The following is a 23,185-nucleotide window of genomic DNA, read 5'->3' as shown; positions in this document are numbered from 1 at the left end:
AACGAATGAAGACAGGAACAAGGATACAGGGAGAGTAAGGTAACAGCGGCAGCGGAAGGAAACCGATGGCAGCAGATCAATAGGGCCCAAGGAGCGAACTCGCTCTGATACCAAACGGTGCTGATAAATGCAACATTAAACAAAAATGTATATATTTTAGTAATAACTTGATGATTTACAGTGCGAGAGACCATGGCTTAAATACAGCCCTAGGTGTCTCTTGGTGAAATAATCCCTTTTGCCTAACTAACTAATAGTTACGGATTATTATTTTTTACATAACAGGGATCAAAGGAAGATCATTAGGGAAAATTATATAAGGAGAGAAGCCTATTATCTATAGGAACTAGGTCAACTACAATGAAGGGAGAAGCCTATAGATGAAGCAGAGAAACTGAAATCTTGGCCATGAATCTAATTGTAGATAGAGTAAAGGACAACCTAGTTCCATACATATCCAACATAGACTCCACTCAAGAAATGTATGAGGCTCTCTCCAAATTGTTCACCATCAAGAACATTAGTCAAATAGCAAGCCTCAACAATGAACTAAGGATGATAAGGATGACAAGAGACGATACTGTGTCATCATATTTTGTAAGGTATCTAGAATAAGAGATGAAATCCGAACAATAGATGAAGTTCTACCACAAGATATAGGCTCTTAAAGGAAAATCACCAATATCTCAAAGATTCAGAATAACAAAAGCCATAACCCAACAATGGCAAGAAAGAGAACAAGAGCACTTATCCACAATTGTATTCAAGTTTATTATCCAATGACAATTCTTCAAGATAGGGATAATACTCTTAGATAATTAGAAGTCTTCCAAGCCAATGATAATTAGACTTCTTAATGCCAATTATTCAAGAGATATTCAATTGAAACAAGCGGTCTTTGAGTTAAGAATTCTTAGATCTTAAGTGCCAATGTAAAGTTATCATTCACAAATAGATAATGACAATGAAACAAGAATGACAATAATGAAAGCACTATTCACCAAGATTCTTATGCCAAAGACAATAGATACCAATATCCAATGAGCTCTTAGATTTATTAGGCAACCAAAATTATTAGATTATGTGCTTTAGGGAGTGAGTTACAAAGATTATGAACTTTGATACTTATGAGATCCACAAGGAAATACAATGTTAGCTTTAAATGTATTGACACTAGTAATGAACAACATAAGCCAATCTTTTACACCATGAGCAATAAACAAGAGAAAACCTATGTCACATATATTCCAATCACATCTAATGAGCATTAGATGAACATTTATGACAACAGTGAATTAATCAATGGCAGTATGACAAAACAGTGCTAGAATCACCACTTCTTCTTGAGCTAGATTAGAGTACTTGATATAGAATGCAAACAGTGAAAAATTGTTTATGCCACTGATGTGTTTCAGACCTTAGTAAGCAGTGTGACAGTCATCAATAAATCATGGAGTATGCCCAATGATGGACACCCCAAACTCATGCAATTAATTCATTGATGTCTGAGGCACTTATGATTTAATTTTATACCAATTTAATGTGTCTTTTACCACTGTTATGAGTTTTTATTCTTGTTATAACAAACAGTAACATAATGAGGGTTAAGAGATAAGGAGGCTGAGAGGAGAGGAGGAGGAGAAATGAGGGTCAACGACGAGGAATGAAGCAGGCCGACGCAGGGAGGAGGCTACGGCAAGGGATGGGAGGCCACTAAAGCCTACGGCCAAGATTGGAAGGCCTAGAAAAATGATGGCAGCCCTAAAAAGGGTCACGCTACGGCTTCAAAGGCCGAATCAGGCCTGCAGCCTAGGGTTGGAAGGCAGAAAAGAGTTGCGGGTAGGCTAGGAAGGGAAGACATTGGGCTTGAAGGCCCTAAAAATTTTGAAACCCTCGCCAAAATGTGATTTTGCTTCAGACCTTCAGTGTTTCCCCTGCAAACAAAATGGAGACTAGATCTTACCCTTAAGGGCCTAGATCTAGCTCCAATCCAACAAATCTTTTTGAATCTCACCTGCACAAATGAAATAACAAGTGCCTGAAACCCCAATATATACAAAAATTCAAAATAAAACCAAAACCCCACTAGCTGCAAAACAAGGGTTAGAATAAATCTATTTACAAAAATTATTTTACAAAAATAATTTAAAAAATATTCAAATATACAATGCTTGAAAAGTTTTTTGAAGAATAATTTTTATAACAATGACAATGGCTTGATGTATTTCGAAAGATAGATATTTAACCACACCCTTAGCGAAGTAAGAAAATCAAATAAATTTCTTGAAGTCCAAACAAGTTTGGCTTGTGCCCACAGTCTAAACTTGGAGTCCAAGGATTGGGGAACCTACAAACTCTATATATTTTTCTCAAGAAAACTTGTTAGACATATGGTGAATCAAATCACCTAAGATAAACCCAAAATCTACCAATAGAATGTTCTTATCACCATCTATGAATAAACAAGTCTTATAAAATATTAAGCACAATATAGGAAAGCAAATACCCAGCACATACCACAGATCAACGAGACAAATACACCATGAACTGAACCCCAAAGTCTTTTATTATGAATTTCAAACGTTCCCAGCAGAACAATGGCTTCACACCAGTGTTCACAAAATTACATCAACCAAAGATCATGATGCCAATAGAAGCTCAATAGTCTTCTATTTATAGAGAAATATCTCCAAGTGGAAAATAACGACTAGTTGGCTAGATCCCCGTCAAAATAATCTCAACCGTCGATAAATACTTGATCAACTTTTAACCTTTGTTGCTGAAAATATTTATTTTTAAGGAATTTTCAAATTTCTCTTAAAAACCATTTTTTACTATGTTGCATGGGGACTCGTCCCCCGCGACTCCACCCCAAAAATACTCACGTACCCTGCGTCCCCACATTCCGGGTACTTTTGGACCCTTAGGAAACGTCCCCAAACTATTGGGAAATCCATTGGGGACTTGCAAGCCATCCCCAAGACGTTCCAAACATATTTCAAGGATGTTCTAGACAGATTTCAGGGATGTTTTTAGCAGATTTCAAGGGTTTTTTAGGCAGATTTCGGGGATATTTTGGGAAGGTTTTAGGGATTATCCAATCACAGAGCTTCAGTTTTGACAATCATGGGCATTAATGATTCAACAATATGAACATTTTTCCCATTCATTTTTTTGGAATGCATTGAATCTAAATATTTTGTACAAGTTGCAGCTCAAAACATCGGTTTTGTATGATGGGTTTCATTTTGGATTTCTAGTGATTTAGATATATTGGATTTTCAATGGTAAAATTACAAAAAGCACCCTCCATGTCAAGAAAACAAAAAATACCATGTTTTAAAAGGATGATCCTTGTGGTTATTTTTCTTGCTCTCTCAGCGTTTACATATTGTATGTGGGTTTCGAGGACTCATTCAAGTTCAGTGCTTCTATCATCCCAACCCCAAGCATTGCGAAAACAATCAAATAGTTGTGAATTGGATTTAGTACTAAATGTTTAAATAAATTCCTATTCAGTGCCCTTCTTAATTTGAAATATGAATTTAATATTGTTAGAAAACCAAATTATTTTATAGTGGATTTCAACATAGCTATAAAAGTTTGCAAAACCTATTGAAAAGGGAATGTCTTTTGTGTTTAACATAGTCATCATTAACAAGAAATATGAGGAAAAAAAACTAATATAAAGATAGTTCTCCTTGATAGATTGTTCATGGACCTTATTACAAATTTAAAGTAGTTACACTTAAGTTTCCTAAAGCTAAAGCTCATGTCTAGTGGCCAATAATGGAATGTCACTCAACCCCTTTTCAAATTGTTTGAGATTTTAGTTGGCAAGTGTAAGGGTTGTGCATAATACTAGCTTGAAACAACTACAAATGTTAATATTGAATTTTATATATATATATATATATATATATATATACACACATATATATATTGTCGTTCCCATCCCCTCGTCCCCTGAAAATTTGGGAGTGCACTCTAGCCATTCCAGGGACTCATCCCCCGGTCCCTAAAACCAGTGCAACATACATTTTTTATTAATTCAAAAATAATTATTTTGGATCAATTTCCTCAAAATTTTGACATTGACTTAACCAACAAGGTCCAAGGGCTCAATTTTTCTTAAAATATCCATTTTTGCCTTGGTGGGGGACCTTCAAAATTTGATTTCTTTATGACCCGCGAATTTTTTGGTCATTTTCCACTTGGAGAAATTAATTTCTCTAAAATTAAATTTTTTACTCTAAATTAATTAATTTTTTGGCTTAGGATTTAATTTTATTTTTGCCAAAAAAAATTAATTAATTAGCACAAGAGGGGGTTTATTACTTTCCACCCTCAAATATTTAGCCATGGTGTCTAATTGCGAGGGATCATGCACTAAAGTATTTTTACATTAGATGATTACAATTTCAACCCTCAAATGGGGAATACCCATTCGATATAGACCCTCATAATATTTACCCAATTTTACAACAAACGTGATCTAGTAGACCAAGTGATCTGTAATAAAATAATTTAGCTAAATAGCTTAAATTATTTCCAAATCACTTTTACAATAGACTCGACTAAAAACACTAGGACTCACCTAAGACTTTGTTAATAAATTCCACCCTAGCTTTAGGGTTTAAGCTGGAGGGAAAAACTCCACTGATTATTCGTGTTTAGAAACACACATAATGCGGTGAGACGAAAAACCTCCTAGGATGAAATTCGTCGCCAAAATCATAGGTTTACCTAGGTTGTTACATAATTAAACGCTCGTACTAGCATCATTTACATAAAATTTGCAGAAATTGGGTTTACAATGACATGATAAGTTGTTGCCTGATGATTCTAATCTTCAAAAAAATTGGCACAACTGCTTCTTTGGACTTGTGACAAAATACATACAACAGGACTTCATCCAAAATTCAAATATGTACTATATTAGTAATTTTGTACTAAATATTTCACAAACATCATTGCAAATATTTCACAGGTGACTTGATCAAAGATGACCACTCACCTAACATTTTACCTACTTCCACTTACTCTCCACTAACCCTCTACCTATCATTTTTTTCTTTCATGCATGTCAGTATCTGCAATGTTATCTAACAATGCCCATATCAACAAAAGAGCAACTCACCAAGACTTATCTAGTTCATGCACCAAATCCGAGAACAACATGCTTCAAGGAAAAGCATGCAAAATTTTTGAATACTAATTGGGAGAGCAATTACCATCTTCAAGTTGGTATTGGTATGTGGATTAACAAGGATGTTAGTGGGATTGCAACAAAACATGAATAACAATCTAAGCAATTACTACAGAATCAGTATTATTTCCCTTTATTGTTGGGATCTTTCACATAATGTAACAATTCTAATCCCATCTTCCAGGAGGTATGTGGATTAACAAGGATGTTAGTGGGCTTGCTATAAAACATAAATAACAATTCAAGCAATTACTAATGAAGCAGTATTATTTACCTTTATTGTTGGAAAATAACAAAGTTCTTCCACATAATGTAACAATCCTAAACCCATAACAACAAAGACTGATTGCATGACATCAGAAAGCAAGCAAATGACATAAAGCATCGATGATAAAAAAAATGTATGTACAGATCCGCTATATTTAGTTGAGTAGTGATCTTAAACAAGTTGATACTCAGTAACTCACTAATGAAGTGATTCAAGCATATGCACTTAGAGAAGGTAAGTTCCAACTGTGGAATACTCACTGTGTGATCTTTGGACCCAGAAGCTAACAGAATATGTCCAGAAAAAACAACAGTATCTAGACAAAGAACTATGTCTGTGTGTCCTGGCAACTCGTATACACATGTCATCGATGAAAGGTCATACATGCGCACCTGCAGAAACAATCCCAACAGAGCAGTATGACATTGCAGTTGAGAACTTGAGAGGATTTCCCATGTATTAAGTATAAAAATATCAACATTACTGTTAAAAGCATGTTTACCATCATTGTGAAATTTCACAAAATTATTAAAAATGCAAAACAGATGCATGCATCGAAATATATCAGCTGCTTCAAACTAGGCACTAGATAATGAGAACTAACAGCTCCAGTAAAATATTGCACTAGCATTCCACATAAGAAACAATTTTCAGAATCTTGCATCCTATACATAAAGAAACCATACATGCCAAAGACAAAACAGCTACATGGACCCTTGCTTATAACAAAATAGACAATGAATTTAAAACATCAAGAAGGAAACAAGTTTTGCATAGCTAAAACACTAGAGAGAAATTCATCACTCTTTTATAAGACAGTCACACCTGCTCCAGATTTGTTGCAACTGCAAGAAACTTCTCCTCATCCCCAAGAAATTTCAAGTCCACTATCTCCTCATTGTAACCTATAAGACGCTTGCTGACCTTTAAATCACATTTTCCTTCATCGCTCTCATCCAGATTGTAAAAGAGAAAACGCTGATCAGCAGTAACACACATCACTCCTTGAGTGAGGGGTAGTAGAACAGCAGATACAAAGCCTCCCTTCAACTCGTCTTTGTCAGAGCTAATTATTGCATCCGAGGACTTCTGCTCATATAAGCACAGAGCACTACAAGCAATGCAAGGCCAATTGAGACAAGTTACATGTATAGGCGAATGATTTGGAGATGATGACAAAATCAAAATATCATTCTTTGAGACAGAACAGCATAAACATAGAACTCAAATTTTCACTTCCATAAAATCACATTGTGTCAATAACTAGAATTAGTAAGATGCAGATAACCAGCTTACCCTTCTGAATACCATATACGAACAATGCCACGTTCCCCTACTGTCAAAAAATACACTGGAGCCGCACCACTTTTCTTTTGATTTTCAGGCAATGCCCGGCTTTGGTTCATAACAGACACCAGCCTAGAACCAGTTGGCAGAACACAAACAGCTTCTAGTGGTTCATATGTTGGTATTGTTGCCCGACAGTGATAATCACGCAGGTCCCATATATTTACAACCTAAAATATTTATATAATGTCAAAACACAACCTGATAACTAAAATATAAGATGAACTAAAGTAAAAAGACTGACATGGCACCGTGTTTGCATTTAACAAGCAGCATTTCAGACACAACAACATAGCTTCTGTATATGATTAGCACAATCACCCAAATGTAGACACAAACATTTTGAATTGAAAAAAAAAAACGTCTCACTCCACAAAGTGATCATCAGATAAACCAAAGCCACTACAATTAAGTAAACATTATCCCTAAACAAGTCCTTGTAAATTGGAAAAAATTGTTGAAAAATTGACAGCTCAGTGATGAATTTCTAAAAAAAGAAAGTCTAAGAAGAGAAAGTCCAAGTATGACTTTCCAAAAATAGAAAATCACCTTGCATTAATTGGTAATCAAGTATTGTTGATGGAAAATCCCTTTTGATCATCAATCAATCCTAATAGTTCAATTTTGATTTAATCATCAATATTATCACTGTTGATAATATCGGCGATATATCGACGGTATTCGGAAATATCGCGATATTTTCGGCAAAACGATATATCGCTGAGAAAATATCGTGATATTTTCTGTTTTGAAAATATCGCGATATTTTCAAAATATCGGCAAATATCGGAAAATATCGGCAAAATATCGCGATATTTTGAAAATATCGGCTATATTTAAAATTTTGAAAAAATTATTTTTTATGCTTGCCGATATTTGCCGATATTTTGCCGATATTTTTGCCGATATTGCCGATAAGATATTTTCTGGACCTTCGCCGATATTTTGCCGATACCGATATTTTCAACACTGAATATTATCATTAATATTTGGTGTTCTACGGGGACACACTTCCATGCTCCCCCACGCTCCTAGGACGGGGAACTCCTGGGGAAACATTTCCCCACGTCCCTTTTTTTGGGGAAACTCCGAGGGGACCTTTTTTTGTGACGAAAAGTGTCCCCCCAAAAATTTTTTGCTAATAACAATTAAAAATATAAAAAATTAAATACAGTGATGTATGGTGAAGCGGCTGGGTCTGTTGGGTGAAACCCACGAAGTCAGGGTTCAAATCACATTGAGTATATTATCCTGCTATGGTGTGTAGCTCAAGGAGTAGACTCCCCTTATCCGTGAGTCTCAGCTCTTGCCAAAATCATAAGAAATTAGTATATCTGCTTGCAGGTTGTTGGATGTACTCTTGGTGTTATAGCGGCAGCTATGAGAATTGATCCTGGGTCTTCCTTAGATTAGGCCTGGCAGTTACCGATTCACCACATTGTTAAAAATATATATAAAAAAAATTAAAACGTCCCCACAATTTGTTTTGCCAATAACAATTAAAAACATAAAAACTTACAAATTTTAATATAATTTAAAAAAAAATGAAAACAAAAACTAAAGGATAAATTAAAACTTTAAAACATAATCATTCACATTTTTCATTCATTTCTCATTAACCCTGCGATTTTACCTTGTCCCCTGACATTTTCCTTCTACTATCGCCCGACATTTTCCTTCTACTGTCGCTCAGCATTTTACCTTGCCACCCAAGATTTTCCTGTTGTTGTCACTCGACATTTTCCATCTGCAATTTGTTGTGATTTGAACTTACCATCATCCGGGGACCTAAGACATTTGGAGCTGCGATTTTCATTTTGTGACTTGGACCTGCCGGATTGGAGTTGCAATTTTCATTTTGTGACTTGGAGCCACCAGATTGGAGCTGCGATTTATTATTTAGTATTTTTTGAGAAATTTACTAGTATTTCACTGTTTTCTATGTTTTACTCTTAGTTTAGTATTCTATGGCTATTTTAGGCTTCAACATAATGTCATTGTCATATGATGAATTCACTTTTGTTGTGCATTGTTGTATCTTTGTAGATAGTTCTAGGTTGGGGAAATGTGCCAAAACATCTAAGGGTGGGTTTTAATTGAGTTGGGACCAATGCATTAACCTTTAACACTTGCAAAATCCAAATATTTTTGAGAAGTTTCAAAGGGCTGATTTTCAGTCATAACAGTACAAAACTTTTGAAAGTAGAAAATGAGAAGATATTTAATATCAAACAATCATATTGAATACTTAATTAATTAAATACAGTTGATGTGTGCGGATAAATTCTACAGCCAAACATAATATATTCAAGAGATGACAAAAGGCAACAATTTAAAGATGCAGAGGAACTAATTTAAACAAATTGTTCAATTAGTTAATCTCCATAAAGATGATAACTTTGCAGCGGGCTTTCAGGGAAGTTAATACTTAACTTAGCCTTACCCTAACTCCTATGTTACCTTGAATATATGATGAAAAACATAAATGAATAAACAAGAAAAACTCACATGAACACAGAAGTTGTTAAGAATGAAGTCAGAATCCTTTGATTATCTTCAGAAATATTTCAGAGTAGTACAATAGTGTCACTGGATCATCACAAGGGTTCAACCCTTCTTTCTTCGAATTACAAAATACTTATAGAGTGTAATTCAAAAATATCTAAATCTAATAAAATTCATTACAAAATACAATATTATCCAAAACTGATTTGGATCTTTTACAAAAATAGAACACAAAAATAGATTTTTTGAACTGATTTTGACTAATCAACACACTATTCGAGGGTGTTGTTTGATGACTGCTACTTTAAATTGATTCCATGCTTTATGCTCATGTTATTTTGCTTCTATTCCTTCTTTCACTGCAATTGGTTGCTAAAATCCTACATTCTGCTCCTTTTTCCCTGTAACTGCTTCTAAGAAATTCACCTTTCTTATTCGATAAGTTCAAGGAATTTATCCCATTCCTCTTCATTGGGGCATGAAAACTTAATAACTTTTCTGTAAGTTTCATCCACTTCAGTATATTTCTCAAATGTGGGTTTAGTTAAGAAGAGGTGGTGAATTTCATGTTCAATAAATAAATCATCTTGCAAACCTTCTAAGAAAGCTTTACCAGTGATCATTCCTTTTACCTTAGCAAATTTGGAATTATCATTTGCTATCTTGTACAATCTTTCCTGGTAACTTTCTTGTGAAATGAGGTGATTATTCTGATCTATCAAAGGAGGAAGACCTCTGCTAAGCAAAATAGAGAATTTTTTATGAAATTTATTTATCTGAACTTTCAGACTTTGGCACTTGTTCTCTAGTTGTAACATGAGGTTTTTCTTTGTCAGAACTCTCCTAACTGCGAGGATTGTTTTAGTTCTGTCCTCGATCCCTAAGTCTTCCAGCTCTTCTTTAGTTTTGGAGTTTAAGAATTTTATAATTCTGGTGGCTTCTCCTAGTTTATGCTCCAATTCCTCTTTGATCTGTGTTATGGCTTCATTTTCTTTGTTAACAAGTTGTTCTTGTTCAAATATAATTTCTATTGAGGTCCATAATTCTGAAAAAGTCGAATTAATATCTACCCAAATTTTTTGTCTAGCTTCTGTCAATGTCAAGGCAGTGGCTGACTCATTCATATATTTCTCTAACTACTATTATGAAGGTTTTTTGTACTTCAGCAAGGTATGCATTGTCAGCCTTGATTTTATTTTCTTGGGCCTTCTCCAACTGAGCTCTTAGCTTTTCAATTTCCATGTCCTTTAATGATAGGCCTCCCATAGCTAAGTTGCACGATACGGGGAAACAAGTACGAGTTTCTGAAACAGGAACGAGTACGAAACGTGGCCCCCCAAAATTTTGGAAACGGGCAAATGCGATAGATATATATATATATATTAGGACATTTAAGAAATATGTGCAATCATCTAAGTAACCGGATTCGTTAAAAAGGGGCCACGTGTCTGAATCTTGCAATTCGTTGGGGATTTGAATCCCAAAAGGGGACATGTGTCCCGATTCTGGGATTCGAATCCCCTAAATTGAAACCCACGCGCATAAAAAAGGCGTTGTTCCTTATGTTTTTTACCATATTTCTCTTTCAGCTTTGCATACTTTGAGTTGTGGACAAAGAGCTAAGGGTGTCGAGCGTTCGGCAAGGAGATTCAAGCACCAGGTAAGCGCATTTCTTATCTATTTTTTTGCATTTCTATTACAGCAGTTTGTATATGATGTTTTTTTACAAATTTGTGTATGTTTTGTTTATTTGTTTTACAATATTCATGGCTCAATCAAAGGCAGCAGTTAGGGGGAAAAGGAAGGGAAAGAATGTCTCCATTGGAGATGCCCCTCCTCCCCCAATTTCATCAGAGTCTGCTGCAAGTAATGTTGAGGGAAGAGGAGGACCTAAAGACAACATTGAGAAATATCCCTTGTGAAAATATGTCACAAGAGAGGATGGGACAAGCACCAAGGGGAAGGGAGGAGGCAATGTGCAATGGAGATGCAACTTTTATCACATTTCTTTCAAAAGCACATATTACCATGTGAAAGGCCATTTGTTGGCTTTACCAGGTTGTGGAATTGGAGCTTGTAAAGTTGTTCCTTTACAAAAGAGGAAATAAATGGAAAAGGAGTCCACTGTTTGTATGAAAAATGTGGCTGCAAAATCAAGAAAAACCAAGAATGAAGGCCCCCTTCCATTTTTTAGGAAAGGCACCACCAAATTTCTATTTGAGAGTTCTATTGGGGAACAACCAGCAAAAAGAAGTGCAATTACACTTGGTCTAATGAACAAGATTTTTCAATAAGAGAAACGGGAAGAGATTGATCTCACCATTGCCTTCTTTTTCTATCAAAACTTCATATCATTTAATGTTGCACGCTCACCTCTATTTATTGAGATGTGTCGAGCTCTAACTCACGGGTCTCCATCCTGGTATGTGCCTCCTGGTTCAGAGAAGCTTAGAACCACATTTGTTGACGAAGGCAAAAAAAGAGGTGCAAAAAATGCTTGAACCTATTGTAGCCTCATGGCCAACATCTGGCGTTAGCATTGTTTCTGATGGATGGACAGATCTAGCACGACACCCAATCATCAACTTCATGGTGTCTTCCTTGAATGGTCCAGTTTTCTTGAAAGTAGTGGATACACTTGGAGAATACAAGGATGAACAATTTATTGGTGAGTTATTTATTAAAGTTATTGAAGATGTAGGTGTTGATTTTTGTGTGCAAATCATTACAGATAATGCCCCTGTTTGCAAGGCTGTTGGCATGATTGTGGAAGCTAAATATCTACAAGTGTTTTGGACACCTTGAATTGTCCATTCATTGAACTTAGCACTAAAATCCATTGCTTCTAATGTGCTTTGGATTGGTAACATTATTGAGGATGCACGACATATCTGTAACTTTGTGCAAAATCACACAAATGCCCTCACTATCTACAAGGAGTACACAAATCTATCATTGTTGAAGATTGTTGATACACGGTTTGCCTCTTCATTCATGACGTTGAAGAGGTTGAGGGAGGTCAAGACCGCTCTTGGGGCCATGGTTATTTTTGAGTTTCTGTCTTTTTGGAGAAAGACCGATCAAGTAGCCTGTAAAAGAGTGAAGGACACAGTGCTAGATGATGCTTGGTGGGAGAGGGTAGATCTAATTATTCAGATCATGGACCCTATCATTTCTTTGCTTCGATTTGCAGATACAGACAAACCCATCCTAGGAGAGGTTTATGAGGGATGGGATTCCATGATTGAGTCTGTGAGGAGCATTATTCTACAAAGTGAGTGCCCCGAGTATGAGAAATCACTAGAGGCCTTCTGTGGTACTATACAGGATATTCTTGTCAGTAGATGGGGCAAGAATTGTACACCTTTACATTGTTTGGCTCACTCATTGAACCCAAAATACTACAGCATTGAGTGGCTGAATGGTGGACCTTCCCGCAAATTCCCTCCTCACATGGATGGTGAAATCTCACAGGGGAGGAAAGATGCATTCAGGCGGGTTTTTCAAGATAGAGCATTGCTTGATGAGGTGGAGGATGCCTTTGCAGAGTTTTCCACTGACACTGGTCGATTCGCAGGATACGATGTGATTAGAGACAGGGGGGCTAAGAAGCCCTATTCTTGGTGGGAAAATCATGGGGCAACAAGCCCTCCTCTTCAGCAGTTAGCCACGAGGCTCCTCTCTCAGGTGACTTCATCCTCTTGTTGCGAGAAGAATTGGAGCACATATGGGAATTTGTATAGTGTGAAGAAGAGCAGTCCAGGGCAGAGACAATGGTGTATGTGCACACCAACCTTCGTCTTATTTACAGGTAGAGGGAAGAGTGGTTGAGGGGAAAGACAAAGATGTGGGATGTCTTTCCTGATGATATGGGTCTGGACAGCAGTATTGAGTTGGCATTGGCCAACATGGATCTCAATGATCCAGTGCTAGAGCCTGTTAGATTTGATGGCGGTGATATTTTAGAGGGGTCATCCTCCACACCAGCAGATGCAGAGGCGACTATGGATACAGGGGAGGAGGAGGATGCAAAGGAGAGCAGTGGTGACGGTGATGATGAGGACATTGATGCTGATTCTGATGATGACTATGAGGATTGATGACTCATGAGTCATGGGCTACCTGTTACCTTGAGGCTTGTATACCTGTAGTTGTTTTATATTTTCTATTTCTATTTGCCATTAGCATTGCACCAGCACCACCTATGTAACACATTTTGATTTGATGACTTAATGAAAAAACTACAGCTGTCAATGTCTTTATCTTACTATCTTGTAGTTGTAAGTTGTCTTTCATTTATGAATCATGATTTATGTGACCATTGACATGTATTTGAATTTTGTATGTACTCTGCATGCTATAGATGAAGATCTATGTTTGAAATCAATGAATTTGTATCATTAATTAGAATTTGTGTAAGAAATATCTAATTTTTAATATATATATATATATATATATTTAATAAAATAATATATAACGAATCCTATGTGCCCTGTTCCGGGGGGTCAACGTGTCTGAATCCGACACTCGAATCCCCGTATCCTACGAATCCCGAATCCCCATGTCAGGTGACTTAAGCAATCATAAAGCATACATGATACATTCTAATTTATTACATTATGATTAAACTGTCAATTGTCAATGCATAAACCATAAGTCTCTAAATTTACATCACATTTACTCATGAATGATCACATAATGAAAATAGCAATATCCAAAATCAGCGACGAAAAATTTCTAATTTCTTGTCTTGTGCTTGATTGGGAGTCTCCTCCTACATAGTCGAATGACCTTAGTGTTCTTGATTAAATACAAGTTCCATACCCTAGTACCCTAGGTGCTCTTGATTATTGGGAGTCTCCCTTGCATAGAAGGCTTGGTTCTCTTGACTAAATACAAGTTCCATACCCTAGTACATGACAAAATCCAATGGAAACATTGCAATCCCCCCAATCCTGAAATCCTGAAAAACAGATAAGTCTACTGGATTTTGAGTGAGATCTAAAATTCTACTTAACACTACATCTCTGCGGTTGGAATACAAGTAGATCCAACAAAAATAGAGGTAATTCTTGCACTACCCACACCCTGCACACAGACCAAGGTACGTAGTTTCATTGGATATGCAGGGTACTACCATAGATTTATTGAATTTTTTTCAAAAATTGCTGCACATTTATGTCTTAACAGGTAATGTTGAATTTAACTGGTTTGAAAAATGTGACGTTGCCTTTGCAGATCTAAAGAAATTGATTTCAACTGCAACAGTATTACGAGGACCAAACTGGAGTTACGTTTCCATATCTCTACAGACGCATCAAACACAGCTATAGGCGTTGTACTTGGACAAGAAGAGGACAGGAAGCCCTACGCTATCTATTATATTAGCAAAAATCTTACCCCTACTGAGTTAAATTATACAGTAACAGAAAAAGAATTTTTGGTTGTTATACATGCTATCAATAAGTTTAGACATTATATAACAGGCTATCCAGTTTTCCTGTATACTGACCACTCTGCTATCAGGTACTTGGCCAACAAACCAATCACTAATGGGCGAGTAACTCGATGGTTGTTGTTACTACAAGAGTTCGATATCACCATAAAGGATCGGTCAGGAAAAGAAAATCTTGTTGCAAACTTCCTATCTCAGGTGCCTAAGATGAATGATCCATTATCAGTAGATGATATGTTTCCAGATGAGCACATGTTTGTTGTAACGATTAAAGTGCATTGGTATGCAGATGTAGCAAATTATTTAGCAACTGGGAAGTTACCAGCACACGTGTCGCCCAAAGAAAGGAAGCTAATTGTCCAACGCGGTGCCCAATTTTCATGGATTGGCAGGTACCTTTTCCACAATGGATCCGATTTACTAATTCGAAGGTGTATTCGAGAAGATGAGGTCTATGATATCCTGAAATCTTGTCACGATGAGCCTTGTGATGGACATTTCGCAAATCGCAAAACTGGGCATAAAATCCTTCAGATGGGCTATTACTGGCCCACCATATTCAAAGATGCCAAGAAATATGTTCAAGCTTGTGACAACTACCAGAGGATGGGTCGTCCTGGTCATGCTAATGAGATGCCATTGCAGCCGCAATTTGTGGTGGAACCCTTTGAAAGGTGCGCGCTTGACTTTTTTGGGCCTTTTAATCCACCATCAAATCAAAAGGTCTATATAATGGTCGCCACGGGCTATGTGACTAAATAGGTAGAAACGGTAGCCTTGCCACGGGCCATAGAAGAAACAATGAGTAATTTCTTTTTTTAACTGTTCATACGATATGGCTTACGAAGGGAGGTAATAATCGGCAGAGGATCGCAGTTTACAGGACATAAAATTTTAGCCACCCTGCGAAATCATCATATCAAACATCGAGTTACCTCTATGTATCAACCACAGGAAAATGGACAAGTACAGAGTACCAACAAAGTCCTAGAAGCAATCTTGACTAAGATAGTCTCAACAAATCGACAGAACTTGGCCGATAAACTTCCGGAGGCCTTGTGAGCCTATCGCACAACATGGCGCAATACTACTGGATACTCCCCTTACCAACTTGTTTTTGGCAAAGAACCGATCTTCCCAATAGAGTTTGAGATAAAGACTCTTAGGACATCCCAGGAGGTTGGACTGGATCTTACAAAGGCCCAAACACAACGACTTCAACAATTAAATGAACTAGATGATGTAGTATACCTGGGGGGGTAGTATGGGGTATAAAGGGAGGTACCCAAGGGAATAATGTAATAATGGGATGGGCCATAGTTCTAAGGTAAGCCTGTGGTATTAGATATATGGTATTGAGAGAACCATGGTAATGACCCATGGTATTGTATGTCTGAATCATATATGGAGGCTACAAAATCCCCATTGAGAGATGTCAAGGAATATTGTATAAACAAGCATATGGCTTGTGGAGTGTTCTCCTTCCTTAAAGAGTGATTGTATGGTGTTACCCTACCTGAAGGGTTTGATCAATAAAGAGAAGTTTATCTGAATTTTATCTATTTATCTCTTGTTATTTATGGGTATATTTGTATTCTCATATATTTCTGGGTCAAATCTATTACAAGTGGTATCAGAGCACTCTCTTGGGCAAAGCGGAGAATTTTTTTTACTTTTGCAGGAATTTTTGGGGCGGCGAGTTTGCAGATCAGATCTGTAACTTCTAGTGCAAAGTTTTAAGAAACAAATTGCAGATCTTGATTCTTTGCAAAAAAATACACAATTTCAAAAAAAACAATCGGCCGAATCAATTGTGTTGGAGAAATTTTTTGACGAAAATTCGTGGACGGCGATCTCCAGTTAATTTTTGTCATTTTTGTGGGGAATTTTGAGAAACGAATTGCAGATCTAAGATTCTCTTGAAAAATTACCCAATTTCAAAAAAAATCGGTCGAATTAGAGTCTAGATGAGAGAAATATCGCTAATTTAAAATCAGCTTCTTTTTAAGAATTCTTTGTGACAACGAGACAGTTGCAACACGAATCTGAAATTCCAGAAGTGCCCCGATCGGGATTTCTATCACATGGGAAAATACAAAATGGCTATTCCATTTCCGAAAACATGTCATAATAGGGATTCTGAGCAATATTGATTGAACTATGGCCATTTCAAATTTTCGCCAAGTAAGTGATTTTTGTTTTCAAAACTCTCTTCATGGCTTCTAACAAGAATTTTTTTACAGGGAACGATAATGGTCCTACTATTAAAAAATTCATAAAAAGATAAAAGTCATTATGGCCAAAAGAATGAAAAGGTTTCGTAGTGGTTAATTTTAAAGATGAAGCAGCCACATGGTGGGAATCACTTAACAGAATGAAGTGGTTAAACCTACCCGATGAAGAATTTGAAAAATGCCTTTTAGACAAATGGTCTCATGCTAGAAAACAAGATAATGAGAAACATGTGGGGTTATTTTCTACTGGTATCTCATTGTTACAGGTTCATGGATGTATTCAGAAGGAGAAGATCGTTGTGTCTATAAATCCTAGTTGCAAGCAAAATTTTATAAATGTTAATTTGGCAAATAGATTGTAAGTACCAGTCAAACAAATAGAGCACACATAGGTTGATAATGAGGATGTTCAAGTTTATAAAGATTCGAAGATATCTATGGATAAGTATGTATTGCATTCTGATTTTTATGCTTCAGATATGGATAATGTGGATGTTGGTTTAGGATACCCTTGGATAAAATCTGTTGGTACTATCAATATCAATGTGAAAAAGAAATTCTTTAAGCTCTGGTATAAAAAAAAGAAAATTACATTACAAGATATTTCCATCAATAAACAAGTAGAGTCCAAGGAGGCTGAAGCAGAAAATGTTACAGGTATTGATACATCAGATGAGGAATCTGTGGTTGAAGTAATATTGGAAGATAAGCAACAACTGCAAGCGCCACAACATGTACCAAATACCAATCAGGCTCCATTAGGTGGTGAATTAAAGAAAGATACATCGTTGGTTAAAACTTCAGCATATCACCACCCACATCACCCCGCAAGAAAACAACCAACACGATGGCAACAAATTAACCACAAGGACAACAACCCCCACATGATAGATAGAGAGGGGCGACGATCCACCCACAACACATCAACACAAAAGAGCCGCCAAGGTCAACTTCCATCTCAAGCAAGCGAGGCACCAACTAGATCGAGGGTTCACCTTTCTCTTGGATGGCTAGATGCACATGCATGGTACCAATGGACTACTCTTTTGAATAGATCTTATTATTTGTCTTCTTCTTATGTTTCGAGGACGAAACATGTTTAAGGGGGGTGGAATGTAGCATACATGGGGGGATAGTATGGGGTACAGAGGGAGGTACCCAAGGGAATAATGTAATAATGGGATGGGCCATAGTTATAAAGTAAGCCCATGGTATTAGATATATGGTATTGAGAGAACAATGGTAATGACCCATGGTATTGTATGTATGAATCATATATAGAGGCCAGAAACTTCCCATTGAGAGATGTCAAGGAATATTGTATGGACAAGCATATGGCGTGTGGAGTGTTCTCCTTCTTTAAGGAGTGATTGTTTGGTGTTATCCTACCTCAAGAGTTTGATCAACAAAGAGAATTTTATCTAAAGTTTATCTATTTATCTCTTGTTATTTCTGGGTATATTTGTATTCTCATATATTTCTAGGTCAGATCTATTACAGATGAAGCACGCTTATTTTCCCTGCAGCGTACAACAATTATTCAACAACAAAGGGCCAAGTGGCATGATAGACCTTTGAGTCGTGTGCTTAGCAAGAAGCTCTTGTGTAATCTTTTTCTAGATAATAAAGAAAGACTTTGGAGTTAAGTTTTGCTGGTGTTACTTTTCATAGGAATATTGTAAGATGTGTTGTTTTCATGCATAATTTTTTCTAAAGCCATTGATGATAGCTTCTAAAGAGTGATTTGAGTATAGGTATCTTGCTCAGTTGCTGGGGTTTGAATAATGATCCAAATTTTGAAGGTAATAGCAGGTATCTCTATTTGTCTGAGTTTTATTATCATTTTCTCGCTCTATTTTTAATGGTTGGATTGAGTTTTGCAGGGAAATCTTGATTTTAGATCCTCGGGCGTTAGGGGAAGTTTTCAGTTGGACCAGCAAACTCCATATCTGTGTTTTCTGAAGAGCCTAGTAAAATTAATCCGAACTTATCATAAGGTTTTTTGTTGGTGATGCACGAAGGGTTTCAAGTTAGCACCTCCTTAAAATTTAAAATTTTAATTTTTGTGTGGGAAATTGATAGATCTAGCTGTTGAGAGCCTTAAATTATCAGATCTGAAAGCAGAGTTGGACTCATACTCCTCAAATCTGATAGATCTACCATTCTTGTACATAGGTCTGTAAATTTTGTAATTATTTTTCTAACGTGGGTTTTTCTGGGTTTTAGTTTTTATTATTGTATATATAGTTTGGGGGTTTTCTTGTTGTCGTGCAGCTAGAGATCTGAGGAAGAAAATTGTGTAGAGTCCAGATCTAGGCCCTGGAGGGTAAGATCTGGATCTCTGGATAGCTTCTAAAGAGTGATTTGAGTATAGGTATCTTGCTCAGTTGTTGGGGTTTGAATAATGATCTAAATTTTGAAGGTAATAGCAGGTATCTCTATTTGTCTGAGTTTTATTATCATTTTCTCGCTCTATTTTTAATGGTTGGATTGAGTTTTGCAGGGAAATCTTGATTTTAGATCCTCGGGCGTTAGGGGAAGTTTTCAGTTGGACCAGCAAACTCCATATCTGTGTTTTCTGAAGAGCCTAGTAAAATTAATCCAAACTTATCATAAGGTTTTTTGTTGGCGATGCACGAAGGGTTTCAAGTTAGCACTTCCTTAAAATTTAAAAATTTAATTTTTGTGTGGGAAATTGATAGATCTGGCTGTTGAGAGCCTTAAATTATCAGATCTGAAAGCAGAGTTGGATTCATACTCCTCAAATCTGATAGATCTACCATTCTTGTGCATAGGTCTGTAAATTTTGTAATTATTTTTCTAACGTGGGTTTTTCTGGGTTTTAGTTTTTATTATTGTATATATAGTTTGGGGGTTTTCTTGTTGTCGTGCAGCTAGAGATCTGAGGAAGAAAATTGTGTAGAGTCCAGATCTAGGCCCTGGAGGGTAAGATCTGGATCTCTGGGGTTTATCAACATAATTTTGCAGGGACATTATTCAAAAAATTTGCAGTCCAAGGGTTTAAAAAGTTTTAAATCTGGAAATTTTATAAGGGTTTCAAGGAAATCTGAAGCAGAAGCATATCATTTTAAAATAAGATTTTCTAGGAAATTTTTGAGTTTTTGGCTACCATTTTTCTCCTGTCTGTTGCTTGGTTTTTTTTTTTTTGCTACAGAAAATTTTGAAATTAGTAACAAAAAAAAAAACCTTTCCTTTTCTTCTCTCCTCTTGCTGCCTGCGTTTTTTCTTTTTCCTGGCCTGCTGTCTCCAACCCTCTATCCCTTCCTTGTTTGTTGCTTCCTCCTAAACCTCTCAGCCTGCGTTCCTCTCCACCTCATTCTCGAACTGCACAACAAACCCAAGCAATTCGACTTTTTCTTTTTTATTTCATTTGTATTGTTTATGCGTTAGATTAGGTTTAGGTTTTAGTTTTAGTTTTTTTTAGTTTAGTTAGTTCTTTTTTATTTCATTTCATTTTTTTAGTTTGGTTAACTTATTCCATTTTTATTTTGTCTTTTAGATTTGTTTTGATTTAAAATTTGATTTTTTTTATTTTTATTTTTTGTCTAGTTTTGATTTCACATTTTCCTTTTTTATTTTTACTTATGATTTTTTTATTTTGATTTTGATTTCATTTCCTTTTTTTTTTGCTTTAAAAATAAAAAAGAAAAAACATTTAAAAAATCTATAAAAAATAAATAAATTTGTTTAGTGACTTTTGAATTGCTAAGGAACTAAATCAAAAGCTGAATTTGTGCTCTCACATTTAAAAAAAAAAAAAGTAGCCTATGGCCCATAAAAAATTTTAATTTTAGTTAAGGTCTTTTGATTTGATTTTTGGTCACATTAAAAATTTAATTTCTTAATTTACCACATTAAATTAATTGCCTAAATAATAATTAAATTGTTAATCTAAAGTTCCTTGGTGTCCTTTCGTGGTGGTGATTTCTCTATTGTCAGGTGCGATTAATGTTTTAAAATCATTCACTATTGGAGAATGATAAATTATTCTAGATCTGGGTTATTAATGGAAATCATTTTAAATCTGGAATCATTGCTTAGCATTTAAATTTCATAATTCTTCACAGGATTTAATTGATGGATATCTTGCATGATAAGGTTTTGGGCGTTGACATTTAATTATTCATAATTGTCACTTTGTCACATTTATAAATTTGCTTTGGATAACTTATTTTTTATTTAGTCTATGGTTAATTGAGTATAAAGGCACTGGTCTGTAATCATTTCTATCTTGTGGTTGTGTCTTATTTTATTAAGATTTATCCATTTCGGTTAACCAAGACTTGTTTACATTCATCAAGTTGTCCATCTTTAAGTCTCTTAGAATCTGTGTTCCACAGGCTATTCTCATTCATTCAACTTAGGGACTAGCCCCCTTGACTTGTTCTAAACGGACTGAGTAAGGCTTAGAGTGGCAGCCCTTACTCTGAGCGTTGTCGGGGTGCCTAGACATTTTGTGCGACAACAACCCTAATGATCGGAAGTCTACTGCAGGTTATGTCTTCACTCTTGGTTATGGACCTATTACATGGGCTTGCAAGAAACAAAGTGTCATTTCTCTTTCTTCAGTAGAAGCAGAGTATCATAGTGCCATTGAAGCTAGTAAGGAAGCCCTGTGGCTTCCTCAGATCCTGTCAGAGTTTGGTTTTCAGCGGCAACATCTGACTACACTTTGGTGTGATAATCAAAGTGCCATTCAACTATGCAAAGATCCAGCCCAACATCAGCGCAGCAAACACATTGAACTACACATGCACTTCAAGAGAAAGTTCATTAATGACCATGTTTTTGAAGTGCACTATTGTTCAACCGATGATCAAGTTGCAGACATCTTTACAAAGACTCTCAAGTTGCAGACATCTTTACAAAGACTCTCACAGAGGCGAAGTTTACGAAACTTCGATTTATGGTTGGAGTTTAGGAAGTTGTCACTAAGGGGGGATAGGCTCTAATGCCTCCTTCCTTCTCCTATTGTGTCATCTTTGTACATCCTTCAATCCTATCCCAAATTGTTCTTAAGGGGAGATGTTAGGATATTCCGACACATAAGAAATAATTAAGTATAACTTGGTCTAGTGTATAGTTAGGTAAAATGTGTTTCTTTAGTATGTACTTTTTGTAACTTACAATCCGACAGTCACAATATGTTCTAGACATGAAGTGATCCAACGGTTCATTCTCTCATCGGTATTACCAACACTTGATCCGTGGCTTAACACCCGATGGGTCCATGATCTCTATTTAAAGAGCATGAAGGGTCATTTGTTAGGTGATCGTTCATGAAAGAAGCTTATGTAAATTTTCTTTCTTTTACATTAATAAATTGCCTGAAGTGGTCGTGTTGGCTTAGGCCGTGCACTGTTTCCCTCTTTGAGGGTTTTAACCACGTCAAGAATATTGGTGTGCTGACCTACGATCTGTTTGTTAGCGGTGTCCTTTGGTGTTCTATCTAAGGAAGTTACCCTGTAAATTCCTACAAGAGAGTGCCTCTCGACACAATAATGAGATGTATGATTAAGATTAGAACAAATTTAACTCACTAAAATTTTAGAATCTCTAGAATATTTCATTTAGATTTCTAAGACAGCAAGAATTTAGGAAATTTGACTTCTACTTGTATTTACTTATGTGAAGTTACAAGATGGTACCATTTCCCACTTATTAAGTGATTACTAAAAGTTGTCTTGAACTACTACTCATGTTCACACATAACCTGTGCAAGAAACTCCTACTCGAGCTGTATTTCTCAACACTGCCAGGAGGGAGTGATCCAAAAGCACACTTCCATGGGCACTTTGAGGTCACTCAATCTCAAAGCACGCTTTAGGAGCAAAACAGGGGTGAGCCTCCCCTCCAACATAGGAGTTAACAAATCAAAGAAAATATGTCAGGGATTAAAGATAGTGGTCACTAATTAGGTTTTAGTTAATGCTGTCAAAGTTTTTATGACATCAAGATACATTTTGGCCATGATGACATTTTGATCAAGAATGCGATTTCAGCGAAAGATCCTTCAAATCACCAGTTCATGGACAAGAACAAGAGTTTGAAGTGCCTATTAACCACTTTACCATAATAGAATCTTTTTAAGGAAAGATCATGTCCAAGCAGTATTCTAATCATTAATGCTGCATTTTCATCTGCAA

General features: G+C 36.2%; 1 protein-coding gene across 1 annotated transcript in view; it reads right to left on the bottom strand.

The window, feature by feature from the left end:
* The window catches only part of LOC149185866 (protein TORMOZ EMBRYO DEFECTIVE-like), a 54,176-nt gene that overhangs the window by 12,030 nt on the left and 18,961 nt on the right, over nt 1–23,185 (bottom strand). Inside the window, exons 6-8 of the mRNA XM_089410822.1 lie at nt 6,774–6,994; nt 6,303–6,588; nt 5,738–5,869 (exon numbers count right to left, since the gene is read on the bottom strand). Coding sequence (XP_089266948.1) covers nt 5,738–5,869; nt 6,303–6,588; nt 6,774–6,994 — 639 coding nt within the window. The remainder of the gene's footprint in view (nt 1–5,737; nt 5,870–6,302; nt 6,589–6,773; nt 6,995–23,185) is intronic.

The sequence above is a fragment of the Pinus tabuliformis genome, chromosome 3_1 (genome assembly GCF_031772625.1).
Source record: "Pinus tabuliformis cultivar Carrire ecotype Pingquan chromosome 3_1, CPIR1, whole genome shotgun sequence".
Lineage (NCBI taxonomy): Eukaryota > Viridiplantae > Streptophyta > Pinopsida > Pinales > Pinaceae > Pinus > Pinus tabuliformis.
The sequence above is the reverse complement of the archived record's forward strand: the minus strand, read 5'-3'. Positions and strand labels throughout refer to the sequence as shown.